General features: G+C 40.7%; 2 protein-coding genes across 3 annotated transcripts in view; one reads left to right on the top strand and one right to left on the bottom strand.

Annotated features, from left to right (window-relative positions):
* The first annotated feature begins 2,202 nt into the window (after window positions 1–2,202).
* On the top strand, window positions 2,203–6,370 carry SPRYD4 (SPRY domain containing 4). Its single transcript, XM_070740646.1, has 2 exons — window positions 2,203–2,321; window positions 4,844–6,370. Exons 1-2 carry the CDS (start codon window positions 2,228–2,230, stop codon window positions 5,389–5,391), a joined length of 642 nt encoding a protein of 213 aa, XP_070596747.1. The 5' UTR covers window positions 2,203–2,227; the 3' UTR covers window positions 5,392–6,370.
* A 950-nt stretch (window positions 6,371–7,320) lies between these two features.
* GLS2 (glutaminase 2) overlaps window positions 7,321–26,805 on the bottom strand; it is a 37,031-nt gene continuing 17,546 nt past the window's right edge. Inside the window, exons 8-18 of one of the 2 annotated variants that reach the window (XM_070740619.1) lie at window positions 25,760–25,792; window positions 24,597–24,655; window positions 23,943–24,009; window positions 23,599–23,649; window positions 21,250–21,426; window positions 17,551–17,682; window positions 14,634–14,726; window positions 13,501–13,562; window positions 13,318–13,394; window positions 11,323–11,386; window positions 7,321–8,694 (exon numbers count right to left, since the gene is read on the bottom strand). In XM_070740619.1, the coding sequence (XP_070596720.1) occupies window positions 8,538–8,694; window positions 11,323–11,386; window positions 13,318–13,394; window positions 13,501–13,562; window positions 14,634–14,726; window positions 17,551–17,682; window positions 21,250–21,426; window positions 23,599–23,649; window positions 23,943–24,009; window positions 24,597–24,655; window positions 25,760–25,792 (972 nt within the window). In that variant the 3' untranslated portion in view covers window positions 7,321–8,537. Of the gene's footprint in view, window positions 8,695–11,322; window positions 11,387–13,317; window positions 13,395–13,500; window positions 13,563–14,633; window positions 14,727–17,550; window positions 17,683–21,249; window positions 21,427–23,598; window positions 23,650–23,942; window positions 24,010–24,596; window positions 24,656–25,759; window positions 25,793–26,805 lie in introns of those variants that run through there. The other variant, XM_070740620.1, reaches the window with a different exon arrangement.

The following is a 26,805-nucleotide window of genomic DNA, read 5'->3' as shown; positions in this document are numbered from 1 at the left end:
CATTTTCATACTAATGATTTATTGCATCCTATAGCATTCTACAGCCATTGCTGGAGCAAATGCTGTACTATCAGTAATGAGGATATGCTTTGTATTATCCTGATGTTGGCTGGAAGATTTTATGTTATATATCTCCAGTGACTTGTCAAATTATCATAATGAAGCATGCACAATGAATATTAAAAGATCTATCCAGAAGAAGCTGCTGCTTTACCAAATTATTTTTTTTCCAGGATGACAGGATTATTCTTCATATACAATGCTGCTTCTTGCATGCAGCCCATGGGAAAAAGGAATAAATTGCTGTTGAATTCATTTAACACTAGGTCTGCTAGCCAAAGCAAGAGTAAGCTACACATTTCTAGTTGTTGATTCAGCAAGAAACCAGTTAAAGAATTGTAGTACAATCCAGTCCCTGAAATCCATGAAGATTTTTCTGAGGCGGCCAAGTCACCATTCCTTTCTTTAAAAGATTTCTTCATCAAGAGTGTGTCACTTCCTCCCACCCCCAAAGAAAATGAACATCTTGGGGGAGTAATTGATGCTGGAAAAAATAGCAGAAAGAAAAGGCTTTCAAACATTCTCATAGTGCAACAATCCTAGAATATATAAATTGGGTTGAACTTTGTAGGTCATGTAAAATTTTCTACTCAATGCAGAATTCTAGGTGATCCTTCACAAATGCTATCCAGTTGTATTTAAATACAGTATCTACAAGGGAGTTGATCCCTGTTCTGTGTAATAGATCAGGGGTCATCAACCTCCAAGGGTTAGGAACCAGACTGCAGGAGTAAAGCTGCATCTGTATAAACACAGGGTCTAGGTAGCACAAGAAATAATCCCCCTCTGTTACCTCTCCCCCTACCTATGAAAAAATGACCTTTTTCAGAAACCAATTCCCGCTGTGGAAAAGGTTGGGGACTACTGAAGTAGATGGTTCCATTCCATTGTTTAATCAGGAAAAATCCTCCTAATATGCATGAGTGTCCTTTCTTTCAGTTTCAGCAGGTTGCTCCTTGTCCTACTTTTGATTTCAACACAGAAAAAGCCTGCCCCTCTCTTGCATGAGAGTCTCTAGATAGGAACCCATCATTGGGTGTACAGTAGTTTTAATTTATTTATTTAGTCTAGTACATATTGGTAGTATACAAAGATATAACAATGTTGATTTACAATCTATTTACTAAGTCTGCACTACTATTACTACTTTTTTCTCATCATTCCAGTCACCCATTTCCTCCCACGTATGACTGTATGACTGTAACTTGTTGCTTATATCCTAAGATTTTTATTAATATTGTTTCTTCATTGCTTATTTGACCCCTATGACAATTATGAAGTGTTTTACATCATGATTCTTGACAAATGCATCCTTTATGTACACTGAGAGAATATACACCAAAGACAAATTCCTTGTGTGCAATCACACCTGGCCAATAAAGAATTATATTCTATTCTATACATGATATTAGTGAGAGAAACATTAGGACAGGGGGCGGTAGGTACTCCGGTACACTTATTTATTTATTTATTTATTTATTTATTATTTGGATTTGTATGCCGCCCCTCTCCGAAGACTCTATGACCTTCTGACAAGCAAAATAAATGGGGAAACCAGATTCACTTAACAATTGTATTACTAATTTAAGAACTAGTGCTTTACTTCCCAAATGTGGTGAGAAAAATGGAGCACAACACACTTCAGAAATTTCTCAATTAACAACATTAAATTTGGAGGTATATTCTGCGATCGTAAGTTGAGGATTCCCTGTATTCCAAACCGTAGAAGCATGGTCTCTTCTTCTTTCATTGTCCTTTTTTACATTTTTAATCATTTTGTCTAATGAAAATGTGACAAAACTCCCAACTTTGCATTTTTAAGGTAGGGTGTGGATTCAAAGTGGCTAGGGACTGTTTTCTTCTTTCACACAACGAACCGACCTACTTTTACAAGCCATTCATCGAGCGCTTAATCGATGTAGGCACGTGATGCCTGATGGTCCATTGGAAAAGAAGCTTCTTTTCGGATTAAAATGGCTCCGCGGGGATGTTTTCTGAAGATGCCGCGCCCTAAAATAAGATGGCGGCCCCCTAAAACGCGTTCCGTATCCACCGTCCAGCCCTTTGAATTTCAAGATGGCGGTCGTCATCTATAGGTTGGCTCAGTTATGCCCGCCTCCAAGATGGCTCCCCTATTTATCTTCAGGCCGCCAGGTTCACGTGACTTATGAATCCCAAGATGGCGGCGCCCATCCTTGCAGGCGTGAGAGGTCAGGGCTGGGGTTTGTGCAGCCTCGGATGCCGCCAGATATTCCGAAGAGGTAGAAAATTTTGTCCTTTGCCTAATAAAAAACTGGATCGTCGCAGTGAGCGGCTGACGCCGCAGCTAACACTTCCACGGATTCTTGCGTTCCTTCAAAACTTTGGCCGCGTATTTGGCACTCCGATTTATTTTAAAGTGCTTCTATGCCTTTCACTAGTTCGGGAGTAGTAAAAATTCAGTAATAAAAATCTCTTCAGACAAAACGTTTTCTGTTGAATTTTCCAGTCACGCTGTTGTTTAAAGTTTGCAAGATTTACGTTGAGGATGCATGGATGGTTCCCCCCCCCCCCCCCTGCTAGTTGGATCCGATCTTTTACAAGCCTGATACTTTTTGGAAATTGAAGGATTTGATCCAACAGTAATTTTTGTTGAGTCCAATGTCAGTTTACTTCTTTTAGTAGCGGGATTTAGTGGCAGAGCTCCAGGATTAAATAAGCAAAGGGAAAAAGAGCACCGGTTTTTCTAGTTTGAGAAAATGTGTTTTTCAAGTTAATGTGCAAATCCTCAGCGTAAACAGAGCCCACTCATAATAACCATTTCATTGAAATACCGTAGTTTCAAAGTAAGGTTGCTTAGAGAGGTTGTATGAATATTAAAGCATTTAATTAAATGTATGCAATAAGCCAGAGTGATACTTAAACATGTTTTTAAAGCTTTCTGGTGTTACACTCTTCGTTGACAGCTTTCTATTCCCATATAGTTCATTATATTCGTTATATGCACTAGAAAATTATCCAGGAGGGCAATTTAATTTTTTCTGGTTTTGTTGTTTTACCAATGGTTCACTTATTTATATTTTGCTCCACTGTATTTTTATAATCTAGCTCATTGCTATGAGTAACATTTTTTGCCTTTTTTTGATTCTACAGAATTTTAGAATCAGTAACAATTGGCAGATCTATTCTCAATTAACATACAGGATAGCCTTCAAAAATTATCCTGGAATTATAATACTACTAATAGTATTATACATTATTATTTTGTCAGTGACTGGTTACTACTCCATTATTTTTTTAAAAATCTTTCATTGTTATATATGCTGACATCGAAAAATAATTATTTACATTATAATTATGAACTTCTCCAAAATTAGATTGGCCATCTTAGTAAAGCATCTCAGAACTGGATGTGCTTCAGGGCACTGGAGCAGAATGTTAGATGGTCCATGAGTAGTCCTTGTATTACAATTTTTAAAGTGTTTTGTTGATACTGTTCTCTTTTATTTTTTTGTAATGTGTTATAAACCGCAAAGAATTTCATCTGTAATGTAGATATCCATAACATTTCATTTGCTAAATAAAATTATTTATTTGGTGACAAAGGTGAAATTCTGCTAGATATAACTGTAACTCTTTTTAAATATTAAATATTGTTATCAGATAATGAATGTCTTGCCATTGCTTCTCAATACAGTACTGCTATGTTTTCATAGACTACACTTCTCTGCTCTACATTTCACTTGTTGGATTGTGAGCTGTCAAGAATCATTCAGTCAGCATACAAGTTTTGTAAATTTGTTTATGTAAGATTTGGGCACAGATGGACATTCCACTCAAAATACTGAATTCCCTCCAAATTGGTATACTGTATAAATGCAGCACCTGTGGGAATCAATTCTATGGGAAATACAGGTTTTTGATAAAGCTTGCCATTAATGTATTGCCATTTAGCTAGAGGCCATTTTCAAATATATTTGGCATAAGTTTAATTATTAAATCTTTTTAAATGTTGGTTACATATGTACATATTATAGCAAGTCTTTTCTGAAATAATTTCGTTATAAAGTGCAGATGCATAATTTTAAAGAAAAGTATTTTTGAACCAGCTAAGTTAAATGGAATGAAATAATTTCGTTACAAAGTGGGGATGCATAATTTTAAAGAAAAATATATTTGAACCAGCTAAGTTAAATGTTTGGTCTGTTAGAAATGACTGTTTTTTAAATTAAATTGGGGTTTTAGATTGTTAGTTTTAGCTTAATATTGAATTTCAGATTTTGTATTGTTCTTTTTATATGCTGTAAGTTTGCCCCGAGTCCTCAGAGAGGGGCGGCATATAAATAATAAGAATAAGAAAAATAAGAATAATATAACAATGACAACAAACAACAATAAGTAGATTAAATTGAATGAAAGAGATGCTTTTGGTAAACTAATCATTGTGTATTACAGTTTTCCTAGTCCCATACCTTCCTGATACTTTGAACTGGAATTTATTTATTTATTTATTTATTAGATTTGTATGCCGCCCCTCTCCGTAGACTCGGGGCGGCTAGAACTCTTGGCCTTTGGCAGTGTTAGTTGGGAATACAAGGGGTTCTCAAAGCATTTGGAAAATACCAGATTGCAAAGGCTGGTTAGCCAAAATATAACATTATTGAATGATTAATAGAAATGTGGCCTATCAACAGGAGTTGGTAAATTGTTTATTTAGTTAGGAAGACAATTCTTAAGAACAAAGGAGTCACATATAAAGGGTAAGGCAAAAGTTTGGTCCTTATACATATTTTTCTTATTTCAGAGATCTGTTTCCAATTAGATGAGAAAACAGCCCACAGCAGCTTGGATCTATTCAAAAAGAACACTGGGGTCCTGTATCGTATGCTGGGGATTGACCCCACCAGAGTATCTCAAAACCCTGAACGCTTCAGAGACTGGGCTGTAGTTTTGGGTGACACCACCATCTCCAGGGGCTGCCATTACTGGGAAGTGACTGTGAAACGATCAAAACAGTTCCGCATTGGGGTGGCAGAAGTGGACATCCCCCGGGAAGTGTGCATAGGAATGGATGACAATTCCTGGGTCTTTGCCTATGGACATCAGTGCTGGAATGCCATGTTTGCTAATGAAAACTCTCCAATCGCTAAAATTGGCCATCCAGAAAAAGTTGGCCTATTCTTGGACTATGACCGCAAAAAATTCAGCTTGATTGATATAGAACAACACAAGTTTATCCACACTATGTCGCCAGAATTCCGAGGTCCTCTGGTGCCGGCCTTTGCCCTCTGGGATGGTCAATTGCTCACCCACTCAGGCCTGGATATACCTGAGAAGCTCAAGCAAAGTTGAAATCTATTCAATAATGCTGATACTAAGATTTTCTTTTCTGTTTCTTTGCCTTTTGCGAATGAAATTTGCCATCGTTTGTGTCATATTTATCTTGCACTGCTATTTTGGTTTTGTCAGGAAAGGGGTGCTTAAAAATGAGCTTTTTTTAAAGCAGTGATTGCTTGTGTGATCAGCTGCACCATTTGATACCTTACTTCATATGCCTCTAATTCTGCAGGAGTCAGGACATTCTTCCACTATGTTGCAAAACCATTCCATAAATTGTTCTGTCTTAGGACTGTCAAAGAGCCAAAGTCAATACCATGAAGAGTAGTTGCCTTGAGGTAGACCTCTACAAATTCTGTTCCTGTCAGTGGGCTCCATTAAGAAAGTTCTGGAGACATCTCCGTGTGAATATGTTTGGATTGTTCCTCTAACCCCTCTTCATCAAACTTAAGCAAGCAATATCTCAGTCTGTCTATAGAAGGACCATTTTATGCCTTTTAATTATATAAGATTTCCTTTTCCTGTTAGAAGTATTTGCTCAAGTTTTCAAATATTTAAAGATTTCCATTTTGATAAGAACAATGATTTTTAACACAAAGAATCTATTGCCTCCTGTTGGTGGGGTGGGAAGACAAAATTAGCTTGGAACTAAGCAGATGGCATGTCGTGACCAGTAAAATCCAACTCTTCTGAATTTATAAACAAATAAATGTTGTAGGAATTACTTTATTAATACCAGGCCCAGATTATCCCGTGTTGGATTGGTTGAAAGAACAAGAATCAACCCAATATACATCTGCAGTTACATATATTCATCAAAAAGGAATGAAAAAGAATTTGCTACTGTTTATTATAATCACTATAATTAAAATTAGCTGAAATCAACAAATATTTAAGCAATGGGTTTTTTCCTTGATGTTGGGTGTTGCAACAGCAGTTCTGTATGCTGTGTTGATAATACTGTAAAAAGTAAAAATAAAAGCATCTAAAACAATGTTATTTTATCTGGACTTGTAATTGCAAATACAGTATTCACTGTTTTGGAAATCTTGTGACTAAAAAATGCACACGGTTGTTAAAAGTCTAGAATCTGGAAACATTGTATTGTTTCAAGGTTTCAGTTTTTCCTGTTCCATAGTGACTGATTTATGACAGATATTTTGCTATTCTATTCTAAAATAGGTAAACCCTTTCACTGGAGCAGCAGGGTAGTTGCTGAAAAAAGAAGTGCAGGAAAAATGATATGCCATTTCAAGCACTTTTAGGACATTTCAAGATTGCACATACTAGCTCTCTGGAATTCAAGGGGACTTATTTCCTATGTGGAAATGCATGTAGTTTAGGATTGGGCAATAGTTTTTCATATATGGGGGTAATGACTGAATCTGGAAGTACCTCTACCCATACCTATGATAATTTTTTTTGAGAGGAGGAGAGACATGCCTGATTGGAATATGAACAAGTGAAGTAGTGAACAAGTGAAGTAGTAACCCAGAATACAAGAGAGTACTGTAATGTTGTAGATCAGTGATGGCGAACCTATGGCACAGGTGCCACAGGTGGCACGCAGAACCATATCTGCTGGTACGTGAACGATTGCCCTAACTGCAACGTGCATGTGTGTGCTGGCCATCTGATTTTTGGCTTGCACAGAAGCTCTGGGAGGGTGTTTTTGTGCACATGCATTCTCTTTCAGTACCCGAGAAAAAAAGATTCATCATCAGTGGTGTAGATTAGTAGGAAAGCTACTTCACCATTTTTCTTTCCATTCTGGAGCTTGTGTAAATTATTAGTTCCTTGAGTTTGGCTTTCTCAAAATGGAGGTTTGTGCAAGTATCATAGAAGTCATGTTGTGATTGCACATGTGATATGTTGATGAAAATTTTCAGTCATCCAGGTAAGCTGTCTGAAAGTTGTCTAGTTGAATCATTGCAACCGGACTAATTTTGTTGTTGTTTGAGAGATGTTTATTTTTATTTATGATATTTATCCAATATTTCAAATGTTGAAGACATTGGAGACTTCAAAACTCCCTAATGCTTGTCACTTAGCCCCTACAAGTTACTTTCCTCCTTAAAGCCTTGACTTTAAGGAGGAAATTAAATCGCCTTCTCGATTTCAAAGTGTTAACATCTTTACCAATTTATTATCTCTTTAACTTGCCAAGAATTGCTTGAGATAAACGTGTACAGGTATTCGACTGACAACCACAATTGAGCCCGAAATTTCTGTTAAGTGAGTTCTGCCTCATTTTACAACCTTTCTTGCCACAGTGTTTAAGTTAATCACTGCACTTAGTTAAGTTAATAACACAGTTGCATGAATCTGGCTTCCCCATTGACTTTGCTTATCAGAATTGCACTACATTTCTAATTTGGTCATCAGCCACTGAACTTTAAAAATCAATTCCCTAAAAAGCAACAGTTCTATCTCCACACCCTCCAGTGCCACAACTGTATTATGAGATAGCTGTGCAGCCTTTTCAGATGGTGTGGGTGTAGGAAAGGGAATTAAACTGTAATAGCAGAAATTATTGACTATTTTTGAAGGTGGGCACAGACAAAAGTCGGAACTCCTTAAAAACATTAGAGACAAGTAAGTTTTCCCTTCTTGCTTAAATAGCTATTGGAATAGTTGGGCAAGGGAGAGAATAGATTCATAGTGGAGGAAATAAAAATATTCATTGTGGAGGCTTTGTTAAGTTACAAAATTGAAGGAGATAGGAATTGAATCCTTTTTCCTTAAATGTGTTGAGCATTTACAGTGATAGCTACTTTGGATTTTATCAGGCAACCTAAGACGGCAATTGAGCATTCTTTTTCTCCAGCTAAAATTTGTTTCTCACCAAAAGTTACCAACTCAATTCCTGGGGATTTTATAAATACTGTATTACTTGTGCTGTCAAAGGAGAGTACTGAACTTTCATACAAGGTTCACCAGAGAGAGTCTCTTGTACAAAAGTTATGGAAAAATACAACTCTGCATTGCCCAACCAGATGGGAGTAGTTTGGCATGAGGAGAATGTAGTCTCTCTCTCTTTATATGTCTCTTTTCTTCTTCAAAGTCCATAGCAGGAGCATGTTTACTCTTTACACTCCTTTCAGAAGTGAGATGAACTAGTCAAAGCAGGGATAGCAAAGCAATGATAGAAGCTACCATTCTCACACCATACTTTCCAAATTCTCCTTGGAAAGATCCTCAGCCGCTTCCTTGGCCTGTGTAGAACCCAATATGTAGCTTTCTTGATAATCCTTGAGCAACTTCACCACTTCCAAGTGATGAAACTGGATGGCATCATCCAAGGCAATGTTTCCCCATCTGCAGAGAAGGCAAAACAATGAAGATTTGTATACAGTACTGCAATTGTCTATTGAAAGCAGCTTTTCTCAGCCTGATGGCCTCTAATGGGGTGAGGCTATAAATCTTGTAATTTCTAGCCAAAGGCCATAATGCACAAAAACCCTGAGAACTATGTTCCCAACATATGCTGAAGATGCCAGAATGGAGAAGACTGTTCCAAGTGTTGAGGAACAATCAAAAGCTTGAATCATCTCTCTCTCAACTAAGCACATTGTCTACCCTCTAACTGACCTGACTTATTTTTGGCAGCTTTGGTATTGCCACTTGCCACACTGGAAGGATAGGAAAGGGGGATTTGAGATAGTTGGGATTCTGTAGCCAAAACAAAATATTTTCTCTTGGGAACCAAGGACATTCTCATACCTGGTCAGAGGAAGACGGAGTGATGTCACCCGGCAGCCAGACCGCACTGATTGGACCATGTGATTGTTTTGAGAAAGTGACAAAACTTACCTTTCATTAGGTGAAAACCACAGAATTTTCAGAGTCGGTTTTCACCAGATCTGTGCCAATATGATATTTCCAATCAAGCTATTGTTCGAGGAATCTACCTGTCTCGGAGTTTTGCTTGATATGGAATTATTACTTAGAACCTTGACACAGATCAAAAGTATTTGTGGATCAGATTCCACATTGGTTTAAAACTAAGATACTTTATATGCCCCCCTCAAAGTGCTACGTTACAAAGATTACTAGATAGAAACATAGAAGACTGACAGCAGAAAAAGACCTCATGGTCCATCTAGTCTGCCCTTATACTATTTCCTGTATTTTATCTTAGAATGGATATATGTTTATCCCAGGCATGTTTAAATTCAGTTACTGTGGATTTACCAACCATGTCTGCTGGAAGTTTGTTCCAAGAATCTACTACTCTTTCAGTAAAATAATATTTTCTCATGTTGCTTTTGATCTTTCTCCCAACTAACTTCAGATTGTGTCCCCTTGTTCTTGTGTTCACTTTCCTATTAAAAACACTTCCTTCCTGAACCTTATTTAACCCTTTAACATATTTAAATGTTTTGATCATGTCATTATTTTGTACTATGTTAGAAAATAAAGATTACTATTAAAATAAGTAGGGCTTTATGTTTCTGGAGTATCAAATCATATTGCACGCACTAGGTAGAAGACTAAGTTCTACATTCAGTGAAAATCTTTCTCCCAAAAGTATATTTCAGGTAATAACACTTCATTGACAAAAGGATTCTGATAGTTTTAGTACTGTTATGGAAGTTTCTAATGTACCAGGGAAAAATATAATACGAGGCTTGTCAACATCCGTGTCAGTGCCCCAGATAGTATCTGAGAAATAAATCAGATTCCAGTCCAATTCTCTCATCCAAAGTTCGACTTATTAGCAGAGCCATGTTGGTCACACCGTTGCCAACACGATACTAACTTCCTTCCAGTTCCCCACCCAGATTAAGGTTCATCCCACATCCCCACACCCACAAGTTCCGCACGAGTGCAGGGATTTCACCGACTTCCTATTTATTATTATTATTATTATTATTATTATTATTATTATTATTATTTATTAGATTTGTATGCCGCCCTCTCCGCAGACTCGGGGCGGCTCACAACAGTGATAAAAACAGTATACAGTGACAAATCTAATATTAAAAGTCTATAATAATAAATCTAACATTAAAAGTCTCAAAAACCCCATTGTTTAAAAATCATACATACAACATACCATACATAAAACTGCATAGGCAAGGGGAGATATCTCAGTTCCACCATGCCTGATGACAGAGGTGGATTTTAAGGAGTTTACGAAAGGTAAGGAGGGTGGGGGCAATCCTAATCTCCGGGGGGAGCTGGTTCCAGAGGGTTGGGGCCACCACAGAGAAGGCTCTTCCCCTGGGTCCCGCCAGACGACATTGTTTAGTCGACGGGACCCGGAGAAGGCCAACTCTGTGGGACCTAACCGGCCGCTGGGATTCGTGCAGCTTCAGTTTACTTCAGTTGATGCAGAACAAAATATGACCTTAGACTCTAAGAAAGGAATTTGTTGTGGCTAGTAACTTTCCCTCTCATACAACTACCCCTCCCAGTTCCCCTAATACTATTCTACTGTGGCAGGCCAAACTCTCTAACTTCACATGATGGCTTCGGACTGACAATCTGACTCTGAATTAACAGAAGATGCTAAATTGAAACAACAAATTAGATTTAAGTTTAGCAATATATGAACCTTCTTTCTACTCTGTATCCTCAATTGCAATGCATCCTTATCTTACAATGAAAGGAGAGAGAAGCTAAATTACAGTTGAGGCCTGTAAGTATACACAGATGTCACGATAGTCACGTCACAACAGAGTAAACTTTATTTTGTTCACAGTTCTGTTCCAACAGAGGCCAACCAGCCTTAAAACAAGTTATGAGTATGCAAACCTCTTGAATAACAAGAATAAGAAACTGATCTGATCAAGGAGTTCTAGACAGAGAAAGGGGAAATGTATTATAGGCAGCTGCCTTATGCCAAATAAGGTCCCTGTCTTTAGCATAAGGAGAAGCTGAGTGTAAGATTTTACAATTCAAGACCTTGAATCTGTAACTGTCGGCCCATTTGTTCCTCACCTGTCTTTGACAAAAGGATTGACTCTGCAGGCCTCCACCAGAAATTTCACAACCTCCAGATGTCCTGTGGAGAATCATACAAGTGGAACAATTTAAAAAGAGTCTCTTCCTCCGTCTTTCCAAAGACGAGCTCCCAACACATCATGCGACACGTAACCTACGAGTGTACAGAGTTCTTCAAGGTGCAGGGCTGCAGAATGGGGGCTATCAAGAAAGTCACAGCAAACCTTTCAAGAATGGAAAGGTTTGTTTCTGTTCAGCTGTTATGTAAGCTCTCATTGCAGGATGCAGATTTCTTGGTGTTCAGCAACAAAGATCAGGAGAGTTGACAAATCCAGAGTTATTCTGATACACATGTTTCTCAGAATGCTTACACCATCTCTTAGGAAATTATTGTGCAATTAGGGGTCCCATGTCCCCAAGGTACTTTTTTTCAAGAGGCAACTGGGCTTTCTGGTTTTTCTTTGAAAATGCTTCACTTCTCATCCAAGAAGCTTCTTCAGCTTTGACTGGATGGTGGGGAAGAACTGAAGAAGCTTTTTTGGATGAGAAGCAAAATGTCTTCAAAGAAAAACCAGAAAGTCCAGTTGCCTCTTGAAAAAAGCACCTTTGGGACAACCATGAAATGGATGGCTGAGAATCTCCAGGGGCATTTAGAGATCCCATGATCGCTGTAAGAGAGATCTTTTTTTATTTTGGAAATTATTTTAAAGCGCACACTGACTAATAGAAACATAGAAACATAGAAGACTGACGGCAGAAAAAGACCTCATGGTCCATCTAGTCTGCCCTTTTACTATTTCCTGTATTTTATCTTGCAATGGATATATGTTTATCCCAGGCATGTTTAAATTCAGTTACTGTGGATTTCCCAACCACGTCTGCTGGAAGTTTGTTCCAAGGATCTACTACTCTTTCAGTAAAATAATATTTTCTCAAGTTGCCTTTGATCTTTCCCCCAACTAACTTCAGATTGTGTCCCCTTGTTCTTGTGTTCACTTTCCTGTTAAAAACACTTCCCTCCTGAACCCTATTTAACCCTTTGACATATTTAAATGTTTCGATCATGTCCCCCCCTTTCCTTCTGTCTTCCAGACTATACAGATTGAGTTCATTAAGTCTTTCCTGATACGTTTTATACTTAAGACCTTCCACCATTCTTGTAGCCCATCTTTGGACCCGTTCAATTTTGTCAATATCTTTTTGTAGGTGAGGTCTCCAGAACTGAACACAGTGGTGTTCAGTGGTGTTAATGGTGGGGGATCAATATTATATTGAACTTACATGAATAAAAGCATTACCTTCACTTCACAAACCCCCTTCCCCATTTTTGTTAGAGATAAGCCCCAATGAAGCAGCAATTATAAAAGGTCTGGTAGATGTTTAAACCAGTGGCCCCCAATATCTTGAGCCAACCCAGGGACTCATTCTGTAGAGCAGGGCTGGGCAATTAATTTTGCCATAGGGCCGCATGAGAAATTGGGATGGTTTTAGAGAGCCGGACTAATATAATTAACTCAGTTCTATCCAATACTGTATATTATTGGGTAGAACTGAGTTAATTATATTATAATTATAAATTATTATAAATTATAAATTATTATAAATTATAATTATATATTATATTATATATTGTATATATAATTATAAATTATATATTATATCTTGAACACCCGGTTCTTATCTAGAAAAGTTGGACCGACCTCCGCGGGCCGGTCACAGACAGCAGGTGGGCCGCATCCGGCCCTTGGGACGCATCTTGCCCAGATCTGCTGTAGAGAGACCTTTTTCCATAGATCTGGCATATTGCCTACATCCCACAGATGGGGCTTCGCTTGCTTGCTTGCATGGCATGGTTTCTGGCATGCCGCAACCTGGTACCAGACCTGGAGGGTTGGTCACCCCTGGTTTAAACCATGCAAGCCTAGAAGTGCAAATGTGGATACAGAGCAGGTGCCTTGAAATCATGGCAGATTTTCATCCTGAACGTGATACCTTCAGCGGCAGCGACATGCAAGGCTGTGCGAGAGTCATAATCCTTCTGTTCCATGTCCATAGCTGACAGAGCAAACCTAGAAGAGGACAGATGTAAAGGTCACGGGAGGAAATTTCACGTATTTCGCTTATATTCAAGATCTCTCTTCAGCACCCTCTTTCCCTGGATAAGTAAAGTCAGACCTCCGAAGGGCAGAGATATCTCCACTATGGGCAGCAAACAGCAGATTCACAACAGTCTTGTTCTGAAAAATAATATATATTGAGTGCATCTGGCTTACAATAACTCATCTTCATGATTTGGGAGGCTTCTAAAAACTCTCATAATGAAATATTCTGAATATGTACCCCCAAAACAAACATCTCAGAACGTAGAACTAAGGAGAAATTTCCTGACAGTTAGAACCATTCATCTGTGGAACAGCTTGCCTCCAAAAGTTGTGAATGCTCCAACACTGGAAGTTTTTAAGAAGATGTTGGATAACCACCTGTCTGAAGTGGTGTAGGTTTTCCTGCCTAAGCAGGGGATTGGACTAGAAGACCTCCAAGGTCCCTTCCAACTCTGTTGTTGTTGTTGTTGTTATCTTCCACAACTGGGTTAGAATACAGCTAAAAGAAGTTTCCAGTTGACAAGAATGGAGGAAAACATATTTATTGCAAGCAGTGCTGGTTGTTTCCTCACAGTTTTCTTGTACACCATGACCAACTGTTTATGTGACTGCATTGGGGATGGAAACGCACCCCTATACATCCACTTCTTCAGCAAGAGCACAGCAACGGTTGCAAATCAGAGCTACATGAGATCCAAAGTGGGTGGTCATATTGGATGGACGGAGGGATGAATGAATTCTTGAAACCAAGAAGGCAAAGATCTCCCATATTTTTAATATCTATACAACCCTCTTGAACTGTGAGCCTCACCTCTCTAGGTTGGCAATAGCAATAACACTTAGACTTACATACTGCTTCCCAGTGCTTCCCAGCCCTCTCTAAGAGTCAGCATATTGCCCCAACAATCTGAGTCCTCATTTTAGCGACCTCGGAAGGATGGAAAGCTCAGTCAACCTTGAGCTGGTGAGAATTGAACTGTTGGCAGTCAGCAGAAATAGTCTGCAGTACTGCATTCTAATCACGGCTCAGAGCAATCCTTATTCTGTGCTCTCTAGGACTTCAGGTGCATCAGTTTCTTGATAAAATTTCTCTCCATTCACCTACCTCTGCTATTCTAACCTTCTTAAGTTCTTTGAGTTTCTCTTCCACTCTAGCCCACTTAAATCTCTAGTATCTTTCCAATACAAGGGCCATTGTTCTCTTACCCTAACTTCATCTCCTTCACGGCGTGGGTCCATTTTGCGGGTACAATGCAGCAAGTTGTCATAGTTGTGAAAATTGAAGAGGGACACCAATTCCTGAAGAAATAAGAGTCAAAAGACAAGAGAAAGCATGAAAATGGAATGAAATGAAAAGTTATAAAATAAACTCCGTAACGTTTTCTAGTAATTGGTAGAAGCAACATCAATATCCAAGATGCCACAGAACAGTGGTTCTTAAACTCTGGGCATTTTCCTCCAAGAGGCTAATTTGAACATATCCTGGGAGTAATGAAACAATTTGTAGTTGCTTGTTAATGACTCGATGTTCCAGTTTGGAACTCCTGCTGCAAAATGCTTATGTAAAACAACGATCTGGGGATTTTTGTGTGTGTGTGAGGGTAATGACATTTGAGACCAGGAGAAGGAGTAATTAGGTTAACTGGTTTAAGAATCATTGCACTAGAAGATATTTCCTGCTTACAAAAATCCTCTTCATTAAAAGATGAAGTCATATCAGCACTCTGGTCATTTAACCAAGTCCAGAGACAATAGGAGTTGATGAAATACCTACAGATATGTGGCAAACAACAGAGAAACAATCAGTTCTAGTTTGGCTCTAACCAAACCAAGCCAGCAAATGCGAAGTACAAGACCCTGGCCAACTGATCCAATCTTCTTGTACCAATATCAAAGAAAGACGACTTCATAAAATGTGCCAACAATTGCCCATATGCCAAAAAATAATGTTCAGGATCATCCAATGCAGATTGGAGCTATTTGTGAAAAGGGAAATGACAGGTAGAAGAAGCTAAGAATCAAGAGGCAATCCTGCTGAGGCACACACTGGAAAAATCTAAACATCCACACGAAGTCACAAAGAACACATTCTATTATGTATTTACAGTATATGCCACTTTTATTTTTTTTAAATAAATAATTCAAGGAGGTGAGCATAGCTAATACTCCTTCCTCCCCCTATTTTCCTCACAAGAACAACTCTGTGAGGTAGGTTGGATGAAGAGAGAGAATCCCTGTCCCAAATGTTACCCAGCAGGACTAGAACTCACAAACTCCTGATTTCTATCCTGATACCTTAACCAGGAGACCAAACTGGCTTTTAGCTCATGCTTCATTGACTACAAAAAGTCTATTTAAATTATATTCCTCGGAGAGGGGTGGCATACAAATCCAATGAATGAATGAACGAATGAACGAATGAACGAATGAACAAACAAACAAACAAATAAATAATATATCCTTAGGAAAATGGAATCCCAAATCATAATACATAACCTCATGTGAAACATACATATGAGATAGAAAGCCACAATCCAGACAGAACATGGCAAAACCGACTGGCTCCAGATTGATATAGAAATGGAACAAGGCCATAGAGCAGTGATGGTGAAACTTTTTTGCTTGGCGTGCCAAAAGGAGGTGTGTGGGTGTGCTAGCATGTGTGCACATGCCCACATCCCCTTCCCTCTCCCTACACACATGTGCACCCCTCCACGCGTGAGGAAACCGGAAGTACAGAAAACGCACTTCCGGTTTGCCCGTTGTGCTGTTTTTTGCACTCTGGGGCGTCAGAAGCTTTCCTGAACGTTCCGGAGTGCAAAAAAACAGCATAATGGGCAAACCAGAAGTCTGTTTTCCGAACTTCCGGTTTGTCCATTGCGAATTTTTTTTTGCTTCCAGGGCTTCAGGGAAACTTTCCTGAAGCATCTGGAGGGCAAAACTGCCTTTCCCAAGGCCAAAAATCAGCTAGCCAGTATACGCATGCATGCTGGAGCTGACACAGAGCAATAATAATAATAATAATAATAATAATAATAATAATAATAATAATAATAATAATAATAAAAAAATATTATTATTATTATTATTATTATTATTATTATTATTATTATTAATTAGATTTGTATGCTGCCCCTCTCCGAGGACTCGAAGCGGCTCACAACAATAAAACATCATATACAGATCCAATGTTAAAACAGTCTTTAAAAAACCCCTATTAAAACAGTCATACAGCCCAAACACATCATCCATAAAATCAAAGGCAGCTACGGATATATCAATTCCTCCATGCCTGGTGACATAGATGAGTTTTCAAAAGTTTGCGAAAGGCAAGGAGGGTAGGGGCAGTCCTAATCTCCGGGGGAAGCTGATTCCAGAGGGCCGGGGCCGCCACAGAGAAGGCTCTTCCCTTGGCTCCCGCCAGACTGCATTGTTTAATCGACGGGACCCGGAGAAGGCCAACTCTGTGGGACCTCATCAGTCGCTGGGATTCGTGCGGCAGCAGGCGGTCCCGGAGGTATTCTGGTCAATGTCTTGCGTGCCCTCCGATATGGCTCCACATACCACCTGTGGCATGCGTGCTGTAGGTTCACCATCATGGCTATAGAGTCTCTTCTCCATATTTACCCTATATGCTTAATGTACAGTAAAGGGGGGGGACTCAATAAACTGCACTATGTTGATGACTCTGCTCTGATGGCTGACAATGAAACTCAAGGAGTATGGAGAAAATTGGATCAGCTATAAGGGTAAACTATTACAAGCACAGCAATCAACCAACCTTCATACTAATTGAAGACAGGTAGCTTCTGTCTTTTAGGACTGACTGTCTAGTAAAGGAACTTAGCAATCAAAAAATAAGTCATAAACTAGTATTTGGCAGAAGAGAAATTAAACCCTTGGAAAAGATTTTCAGATACAACAATGTGGCTATCAATTTCACAATCATGCACAGTATTCTTTCCCCTGGGACAGTCTAATGCCGTGATGGCAAACCTATGGCACACGTGCCAGAAGTGGCATGCATATGCTGGAAACTGGTAGATCAACTTCCCAGCGTGCACATAAGCACCAGGCAGCAGCTGCTATACAGTGTGCACGTCTGTAGCTTCATGAAACTTACCCGACAAAATCCAATTCCTCTCGTGCTGTTGCCAGCTTTATCCAGAGGGGGCGATAGACACATCACTCCCATAACATTGGGCACCACCAGCAGGATTGCCCCAGAGATTGCAGATTTGGCAGGAAGACCAACCTGGTAATAAGAAAGAGATTGCACGAAGGATACAACGAGTCACATTTTAAGTATCTCAAAACTCTTCCTCCTATTCAGCGTTAAACCAAGTAAGTACAATTGAGGGACAAAGAGATAAAGTTGATCGTTGCAAAATGGCGAAGCAGATACCCAATTTGCAGTATATTCCGGTTGTATTATTAATTCTGGAAGCTCTTTGCAGGTGTAAATTGGGCTTTTGCCTGCTGCAAAATTACGTTTCATGCTGGGCTGGGAAAATGAAACTGGTGGCTATTACCATGCAGATGAAGCAGGGAAACAGCTCTAGAGAGAAGCATTTCGGAATGTAGAAGTGGATGTGGATACAAATATTGAAACCACAATCCTGGTCTGCAACACGCACACCTATTTTTAAGAATGGTGCATTTCTGGTTGTCTCTCCTTTGCAAAGCACCATGCCAGGATGACCTAAGGGAGTGGACAGATTCTACAGAACATCTATCAAGAAACAAGTGCCCAAGAAGGGAGATTGCACTGAACTGAGAGCAACAACAGCCAAGAAGTATCCTACTATCAAGCCTCAGCAGGTTATAGCAGCAAACACAACACCCATCCACCCCAAACCAGAAGTCTACAGCATGGACATAAGCCTCTTTAGACAAAATTGTACCATCTCCTGACTATATTGAATATTTGTGTGAAGAGTATGAGGCAGCTGGTTCTACCTTCCTAGATCTAATCCACACCAAATACAGCAGTACCTCTACTTAAGAACTTTTATAGATAAGAACCAGGTGCTCAAGATTTTTTTGCCTCTACTTAAGAACCATCTTCTACTTAGGAACTACAGCCCGGAAAAGTTTCCCAGGAAATTTGAGAGTGGCATGAAGGCCCGGCCAGTTTCATACCATTGCCCCTTTAATCCCGGCCATCTCGGGCTTTTCTGGGCTGCCAAAGGAGCCTTTTGATGGCGCTCCCCCTCTCGCCCACCTGGATTTCTCTCTCTGGCGCAGTGTATATATAGAAGGTAGGCTCGCCACCTCAGGGTCCCTCGTTTTTTTTTTAAGCCTTAAAGTTTTGGATTTTTTTGATTCCCCTCACTTCACCTTCATCCTTCAGCAGTGACTGTTCTCCTCCTCTTCTTCCTCCTCCTCCTCTTTCTTCCTCCTCCTCCTCCCACCCAAATTTCAAGCGTTTATTTCTTTCCTAATGGGCTTGCACACATTATTTGCTTTGATTCCTATGGGAAAAATTGCTTCTACTTAAACATTGCTTCTACTTTTCTACTTAAGAACCTGGTCACGGAACAAATTAAGTTCTTAAGTAGAGGTACCACTGGACTATGATATAATGTGGCTTGTTTGGTTTTAGTTGACTATGACATTTGCATTCAGGCAACTACAGTAGTCCTCGACTTATGACTGCAACTGCGCCCCAAATTTCTGTTGCTAAGTGAGTTTTGCCCCATTTTCTGACTTTTCTTGCCCTGGTTGCTAAGTGAATCACTGCAGTTGTTCAGTTAGTTACACGGTTGTTAAGAGAATCTGGCTTCCCCATCGACTTTGCTTGTCAGAAGGTCTCAAAAGACGATGACATGATTGTGAGACATGGCAATCGTGATAAATATGAGCCAGTTACCAAGCATGAAAATTTTGATCCCATAACCATTGGGGATGCTGCAACAGCCATAAGTGTAAAAAAAATAGTCATAAGTCACTTTTTCAGCACTGTTGTAACTTTGAATATTCACTAAATGAATGGCTGGAAGCAGGCGGGGGTTCCAACTTACCGCTGCTACTGGTGCTGATGCGCATGCAGCTCTAGGTGAATGGCAGGCATGCGGGTGCGTTGGAGCAAGATTTGCTTCTGTGCATGTACAAGATTTTGATGATTTCGCCAAAAATTACTGAAATCTCTCTCTCATGTGTGTCCTCTCCCAATATTTTGCTTCCTGCGCATGCGCAGAAGCCAAATTTCTCTCCGACATACATGCCCAACCTCCGAACACCTGGAGCTGCGCACACAGCTCCATTTCCACTACTGGTGCGGTGTCCCCACCGTTCTGGTAGGAACCCAATACTGGCTGGAAGTAGAGGCCTACCTCCATTTTGTTAAATGAGGCAAGCCATGGCATAGGCCTCAGCACGGTACAGGAACTTTCAAAAGTGTTGTTTCCGCTTCATTTCCATCTACATGTGGTATTATTATGTCAATACAACTCAGCAAACGAGATCACTATGCTGGATTTCGTATTTCATCACCAGTCGGGCTCTTCCCAAGCACCTAGGACTGCGTGATGTAGCAGCGAATTATGTTTGCCGATCCCAGTAAAGCGGCCTTTTGCAATTGACAGATGGAGATTTTGTCAATTCCGATGGTTTTCCATCTACATGTGGTATTATTATTATTATTATTATTATTATGTCAATACAACTCAGCAAACGAGATCACTATGCTGGATTTCGTATTTCATCACCAGTCGGGCACTTCCCAAGCACCTAAGACTGCGTGATGTAGCAGCGAATTATGTTTGCCGATCCCAGTAAAGCGGCCTTTTGCAATTGACAGATGGAGATTTTGTCAATTCCGATGGTTTTCCATCTACATGTGGTATTATTATTATTATTATTATTATTATTATTATTATTATTATTATTATTATGTCAATACAACTCAGCAAACGAGATCACTATGCTGGATTTCGTATTTCATCACCAGTCGGGCACTTCCCAAGCACCTAAGACTGCGTGATGTAGCAGCGAATTATGTTTGCCGATCCCAGTAAAGCGGCCTTTTGCAATTGACAGATGGAGATTTTGTCAATTCCGATGGTTTTCCATCTACATGTGGTATTATTATTATTATTATTATTATTATTATTATTATTATTATTATGTCAATACAACTCAGCAAACGAGATCACTATGCTGGATTTCGTATTTCATCACCAGTCGGGCACTTCCCAAGCACCTAAGACTGCGTGATGTAGCAGCGAATTATGTTTGCCGATCCCAGTAAAGCGGCCTCTTGCAATTGACAGATGGAGATTTTGTCAATTCCGATGGTTTTCCATCTACATGTGGTATTATTATTATTATTATTATTATTAATTAGATTTGTATGCCGCCCCTCTCTGAAGACTCGGGGCAGCTCACAACAACAACAATACAATATACAGAGCACAAATCCAATAAAAATTAAAAACAAAATTTAAAACCCATAGATACTGTATTAAAAATAAATAATTACTGCACAATCACACCATTCTCATGTATTACAGTCAGGAAAAAAGGCAGTGGTGTAGGGAAGAGATAGTTATTCCCCCCATGCCTGGCGACATAGATAGGTCCTCAACATCTTGCGGAAGGCGGGAAGAGTAGGGGCAATTCGAATCTCCGGGGGTATTTTTTTGGTCATGTGATGTTCCGTAGCACCTCATTCTTCTGACCGTTCCCATGGCTAGGAACGGCCTTTAGAAGAGGATTCCCACCGAGATCAGTGGCTGTCATGAAAATAGTCCCACCCTTTTTCTGGGTGCTCACCTCTGCGTCTTCTTCCAACCCCGCCCAAAACAGAACAGAAACTTACATGGAAGGCAAACTGCCCCGAGAAGTCGTACATGCCACAAGAATGCATGAGGCTAAGGGTGTTGCGGATGGCTTCATCACTGAGGACACACTCGCCTGTGATAGGGCAGATGCCACCATTGGCAAGTGTGGCTGCCATGACACTTCCAGACTCACAAGTCACTTCCACAGAACACAACTTCACAAGGGGAGGGGGGAGGAAGGGGGAAGAAAGAAATTAATTTTAATAACATCTTAGTAAGAAGTCCAGAAATCATTCCTAACCTCTGCTTAGAGTAAAAATTCAGGGTCTACACACCAATGTCGTTTAACACAGAGAAAACACATAATGCATTATTTCTTGAAAAATGAAGGATTGCATGTATGAATTCTGATTGTGTGAAGGTCTCTTTTCAGGTGAAAAAGTAACAAAGAATAAGTGTCAACTCGCGAAGCCTTCCCGACCTGCTCTCTAGTCGTCACAGGCAGGGAGATGGGGAATTGTGCCTTGCAGCCGTATCGAGGAGTTTGCACCTCAGTCAAAACAAAGCACATTTCAGACTTTGGCAAACATCAAAGCTATCTCCATGGAGATCCACAGTGGCCCGAGGAAGTGATTTCTACAATCCGCGAAATTGTTTCGTTGGGGAATGTGACCGATGACACACCTTAGGGGAGGGGGCAACAGGGTCAGAGCCAAGGCATGAATTAAGTGAGCTCAGAGTTGGCTTCACTTAGATCATGCCGACATGACACTCCTAATAAATAATTGGATTTCTTTTGAACCCCGGCATGAGATTCATGTTTTAATTAGGGCGTTGATCAGAACCCTGACAATAAGGTTAGAAACATAGATACATAGAAGACTGACGGCAGAAAAAGACCTCATGGTCCATCTACTCTGCCCTTATACCATTTCCTGTATTTTATCTTACAATGGATATATGTTTATGCCAGGCATGTTTAAATTCAGTTACTGTGGATTTACCAACCACGTCTGCTGGAAGTTTGTTCCAAGGATCTACTACTCTTTCAGTAAAATAATATTTTCTCATGTTGCTTTTGATCTTTCCCCCAACTAACTTCAGATTGTGTCCCCTTGTTCTTGTGTTCACTTTCCTATTAAAAACACTTCTCTCCTGGACCTTATTTAACCCTTTAACATATTTAAATGTTTCGATCATGTCCCCCCTTTCCCTTCTGTCCTCCAGACTATACAGATTGAGTTCATTAAGTCTTTCCTGATACGTTTTATACTTAAGACCTTCCACCATTCTTGTTGGATACTGTCAGGTTCTGGCCAAATCAACCTTTTTGACCTGATGCCAGTGGTGGGCTGCTAGCCGGTACACCTAATTGGCTTCGTCTCTGCAGCTATGGAGGTACCGTGAGTTCGAGCAGAATTATGCAGGTAGCAAAATCGCACATGGAGATACAGGTACTCCATGTGGCGAGGTTTTTTGCTTCTGCACATGTGTTCCTCCGTTTCCATGCACGATTTTGCTACCTGCACGGGCGCAGAAGCATAATTTCGCTCGAACTCATAGTACCTCCAGAGCCGCGGAGAAGAGGCCAATCAGGTGTACCCACAGGCAGCCCACCCCTACCTGATGCCTGTCATATGCATCAGTGTAAATTGTCAATGCCAATAATCTACTAACTCAGGATGATGGGGATTATGGCATTTATTTATTTATTGGATTTGTATGCCGCCCCTCTCCGGAGACTCGGGGCAGCTAACAGCAACAATAAAGCAGTGTACAATACTAGTCTGATGTTAGAAACAATTAAAAACCCATTAATATAAAAAAACCAAACATACATACATACATACCATGCATAGAATTGTAAAGGCCTAGGGGGAAGAGGATCTCAATTCCCCCATGCCTGACGGCAGAGGTGGGTTTTAAGCAGCTTACGAAAGGCAAGGAGGGTGTGGGGGCAATTCTAATCTTTGGGGGGAGTTGGTTCCAGAGGGCCGGGGCCGCCACAGAGAAGGCTCTTCCCCTGGGTCCCGCCAAGCGACATTCTTTAGTTGCAGTTTGCATACTGCAGTTTGAAGACTACTCGTTTGTGGGATATTAATCTAGAGCAGGAACCGTGGCCTCTTTATGACTTGTGGACTTCAACTCTCAGAATTCTGGGGGTTGAAGTCCACAAGCCAAAAAAGGGCCAGAGTTCCTCACCTCTGATCTAGAGGAATAGGTTTGGAAAAAAGAGAAACAAAGCGACAAGCACCAAACTACAATCCACCCCTGTAATATTTACTTTAAAAAAAAAAGATTCATCCTGAAATGGATTACTTTTTTGCCTCCCTCAAACCTAAAAGGGTTGTTTTGGACCCAATATCCCAGCTCAAAACGCAACTTACCTGGAAATACAAGTCAAGAGCTGCCATCATGTCTGCACCACGTGGGAAGCACTGCCAAGTAAGGAATCAAAGGCAATAAAGTTGGGTCAGATCTTGGCAAAATGCATGTTTGTAGCATGAGGGGTTTCTTTCAACAACGCTGTGTTTATCCTGACCCTCTAGAGCAGTGTTTCCCAACCTTGGCAACTTGAAGATATTTGGACTTCAACTCCCAGAATTCCCCAGCCAGCATTCGCTGGCTGGGGAATTCTGGGAGTTGAAGTCCAAATATCTTCAAGTTGCCAAGGTTGGGAAACACTGCTCTAGAAAGCCCAGGGTTTCCCTCCCCACTTCCCTCTCGATACCTTTTTGTCTTTGAGATAGTAGCCAATGGCATAATTCCGATCTCCTGTTTCTTTCTCTGACTGAAACCTGCAAAGAAATGGGCACAAAACCTCATTTCTCCCAGCCTCTGGATGTTTCCATGTGTAGAACTATCATTCAGAGGAAACCTGACATACTTCTAGGCCTGACATACGTCTAACCTTTTTTCCTCAGGTGCCGAAAGAACATACGAGAACGCTTTCATGCATGCGTAAGTTCCCACACCCTTAATTCAATGCCTGGGGAGGGTGAAAACAGTTCCCCCTGCCCTCTGGAGGCCCTCTGGAGGCCAAAAACAGCCTGTTTCTCAACTTCTGGTGGGCCCAGTAGGCTCGTGTTTCACCCTCCCTAGGTTCCAACGGCTTTCCTGGAGCCATGGAGGGTAAAAACGCCCTTCCCCATCCCCCAGAGGCTCTCTGGAAGCCAAAAACATCCTCCCAGAGCCACGGTGAGAGCCAAAAATCAGCTGGCTGGCACACACGTGCATGTTGGAGCTGAGCTAGTGCAATGGCTCGTGTTCCAGCAGATATGGCTCCGCATGCCACCTGTGGCACCCATGCCATAGGTTCGCCACCACTGTTCTAGGCCTTCTAACTGCAATCCCCCCTTACACACACATACCACATGTGCCTTACGTGGTATTGCTGAATCCCACGTATTCGTTTCCAGCCATCTTCTTCAAATAATCCACCACCTAGAACGGAAACAATGAAACTGCATCTGGAAAGGACCGTTTCTATGTCCCAGCTCTTTTTAAAAAAAATTCAATCTGGGTTTTTCCAGTCTTTCCGTGTTGTGGTTAGCTCTGGCCCAGCTCCTGCCCCAAGGACTGTGGGGGAGACATCCACATGCTGCAGGCCTGTTTTCCCCCCGGTGGAATCTGCTGATGAAGGCTCCTCTGACCAAGAAGACATGAGTGACAGGGAGGAGGAGAGTGTAGCAGACAGCTCAGAAGGAGATCAATTATCTAGCTCCTCCTTGGAGTTAATGATACAGCCACACATGCGGAGAGCGATGCATAGGCAACAACAACTGAGATTATTATCAAAGAAAATGATGCCACCTATGGTTGGGTGGGGCTGTGGTGATTAGTGAGGCTGCTATCAAGAGCAGCCTGTGGGTTTGGCCATTGTGGAGGATTATCTGATCGTTGTGTTTCATGACTGCTTTACTGACTTTGACCTTTTGTGTGCTGATTTTTCCCCACTTTGAAACTAAACCAGAGCAAAGTGTGTTTCACTTTGTGAAAGAAGAAGGACTGTGAATTGCCTCACAGCTGCAAGCTAAGTATCACAGAACTGATAAGGGACTTGTACAAATTACCAGTTTGTTTGGAGACCAGTGCTCTTTGCTATACCCAAAGAGGGCTTAGTGTAAGTGAATTTTCATTATAAAGAACATTGTTTTGAATTTTCAAACGTGTGTGTGTCTGAAATTTGTATCTGTGAATTTTTGGGAGGAGTCTACCAGAGAGCCTGACAGAACATTCCGTAACCCTTTTTTCTTTTTCTACTGGTCATATATTCGTATGCCTAACTGCCGCAGCTTCCCCGTCCTAACTGAATCTATCAGAAATACCGCTTGCCACTTTTGTCATTTCAGAAAGCACGCCCTTGTGTTCTGCCTGTTTTTCTCCCTTCACCACTAAATACTCTAGGAGATTTTTAAACAAATGACTAAATCAAATGGCAGGATTGCGTTGCAAGATAAATGACTCGATCAGCCAGCGTTGTCAGAAAATCAATTTCTCCTCCAACCCTGAGAAAGGGCACAGCAGGGAAATGAAGATCGCACTCACGTAGTCAAACTTCTCGGCTTTGTTGCAGCCCATCTGATGAAGAAGGAGGAGGAGGAGGAAAAAAAAGAGATAAAAGAATCAAATGCCTTTTGAGACAGTTTCATCTTGACAAATATAAGCATTGGTTGGAAATACGTTATAGGTTTAGCAATGCATTCTGAAACTCCTGGTTAAGATAGCTACAGGGGGTCTCAGTCTAGATCAGCTCTTGAAATGGATAGAACAGCTGTTCCATCTTGTGTAGAATTTTTGTTGTGGTTAGCTCTGGCCCAGCTCCTGCCCCAAGGAATGTGCAGGTGGATGTGGGGGAAACATCCACATGCCGCAGGCCTGTTTTGCTCCCGATGGAATCTGCCGACGAAGCCTCCCCTGACCGAGGAAGCGTGAGTGACAGGGAAGAGGGGAGTTTGGCAGACAGCCCAGGAGGAGATCAATCATCTGTATTATCCCTGGATTCTGAACAAGAATTAATGACACATCCACACATGTGTAGAGTGATGCATAGGAGACAACAACTGAAGGATTATTACAAGAGAAAATGAGGCCACCTGTGGTTGGGTGGGGCTGCTGTAATTAGTGCTACAGATAAAACTGCAACCTAGTGTTTTAGCCTCATGGCAGTTTATCTGATTCATTGTTTCGTCAAGATCGTGGTTTTTGTGCTGTTCAAGATTGTGTGTGGACTCTCTGGACTTTAGAATTGGACTCAATTTCCCAGTTATTGGGTGAGCAATTGGATTGCATTTAACCTGTGCCTTGTGTGTACCAGAAAATCCCTTTGACATTTAAAAAGGGAGCTGTTTCTGTTTTTCTGTTTATAAAAACCTTTGGGTTTTCCTTTTATCGTGTGGTGTGTGTCTTCCTGGACTAATTACCCTGTAACAATTTTAAGGACATGGAAAAGTTTTGGGTAGGTGAGAAGAGGCTTAAGCTCCAAATGCCTCTACCCTATGAAACAAGGAATCCCTCAACTTTGGCCAAGAGTGGGAGAGTAGGACAATTGCAACTCTGATAAAGGAAGAAAACCATAATGGGAAGACCACTGT

This window comes from Erythrolamprus reginae, chromosome 2, assembly GCF_031021105.1.
Source record: "Erythrolamprus reginae isolate rEryReg1 chromosome 2, rEryReg1.hap1, whole genome shotgun sequence".
In the NCBI taxonomy this organism is placed as follows: Eukaryota; Metazoa; Chordata; class Lepidosauria; order Squamata; family Dipsadidae; genus Erythrolamprus; species Erythrolamprus reginae.
The sequence above is the reverse complement of the archived record's forward strand: the minus strand, read 5'-3'. Positions and strand labels throughout refer to the sequence as shown.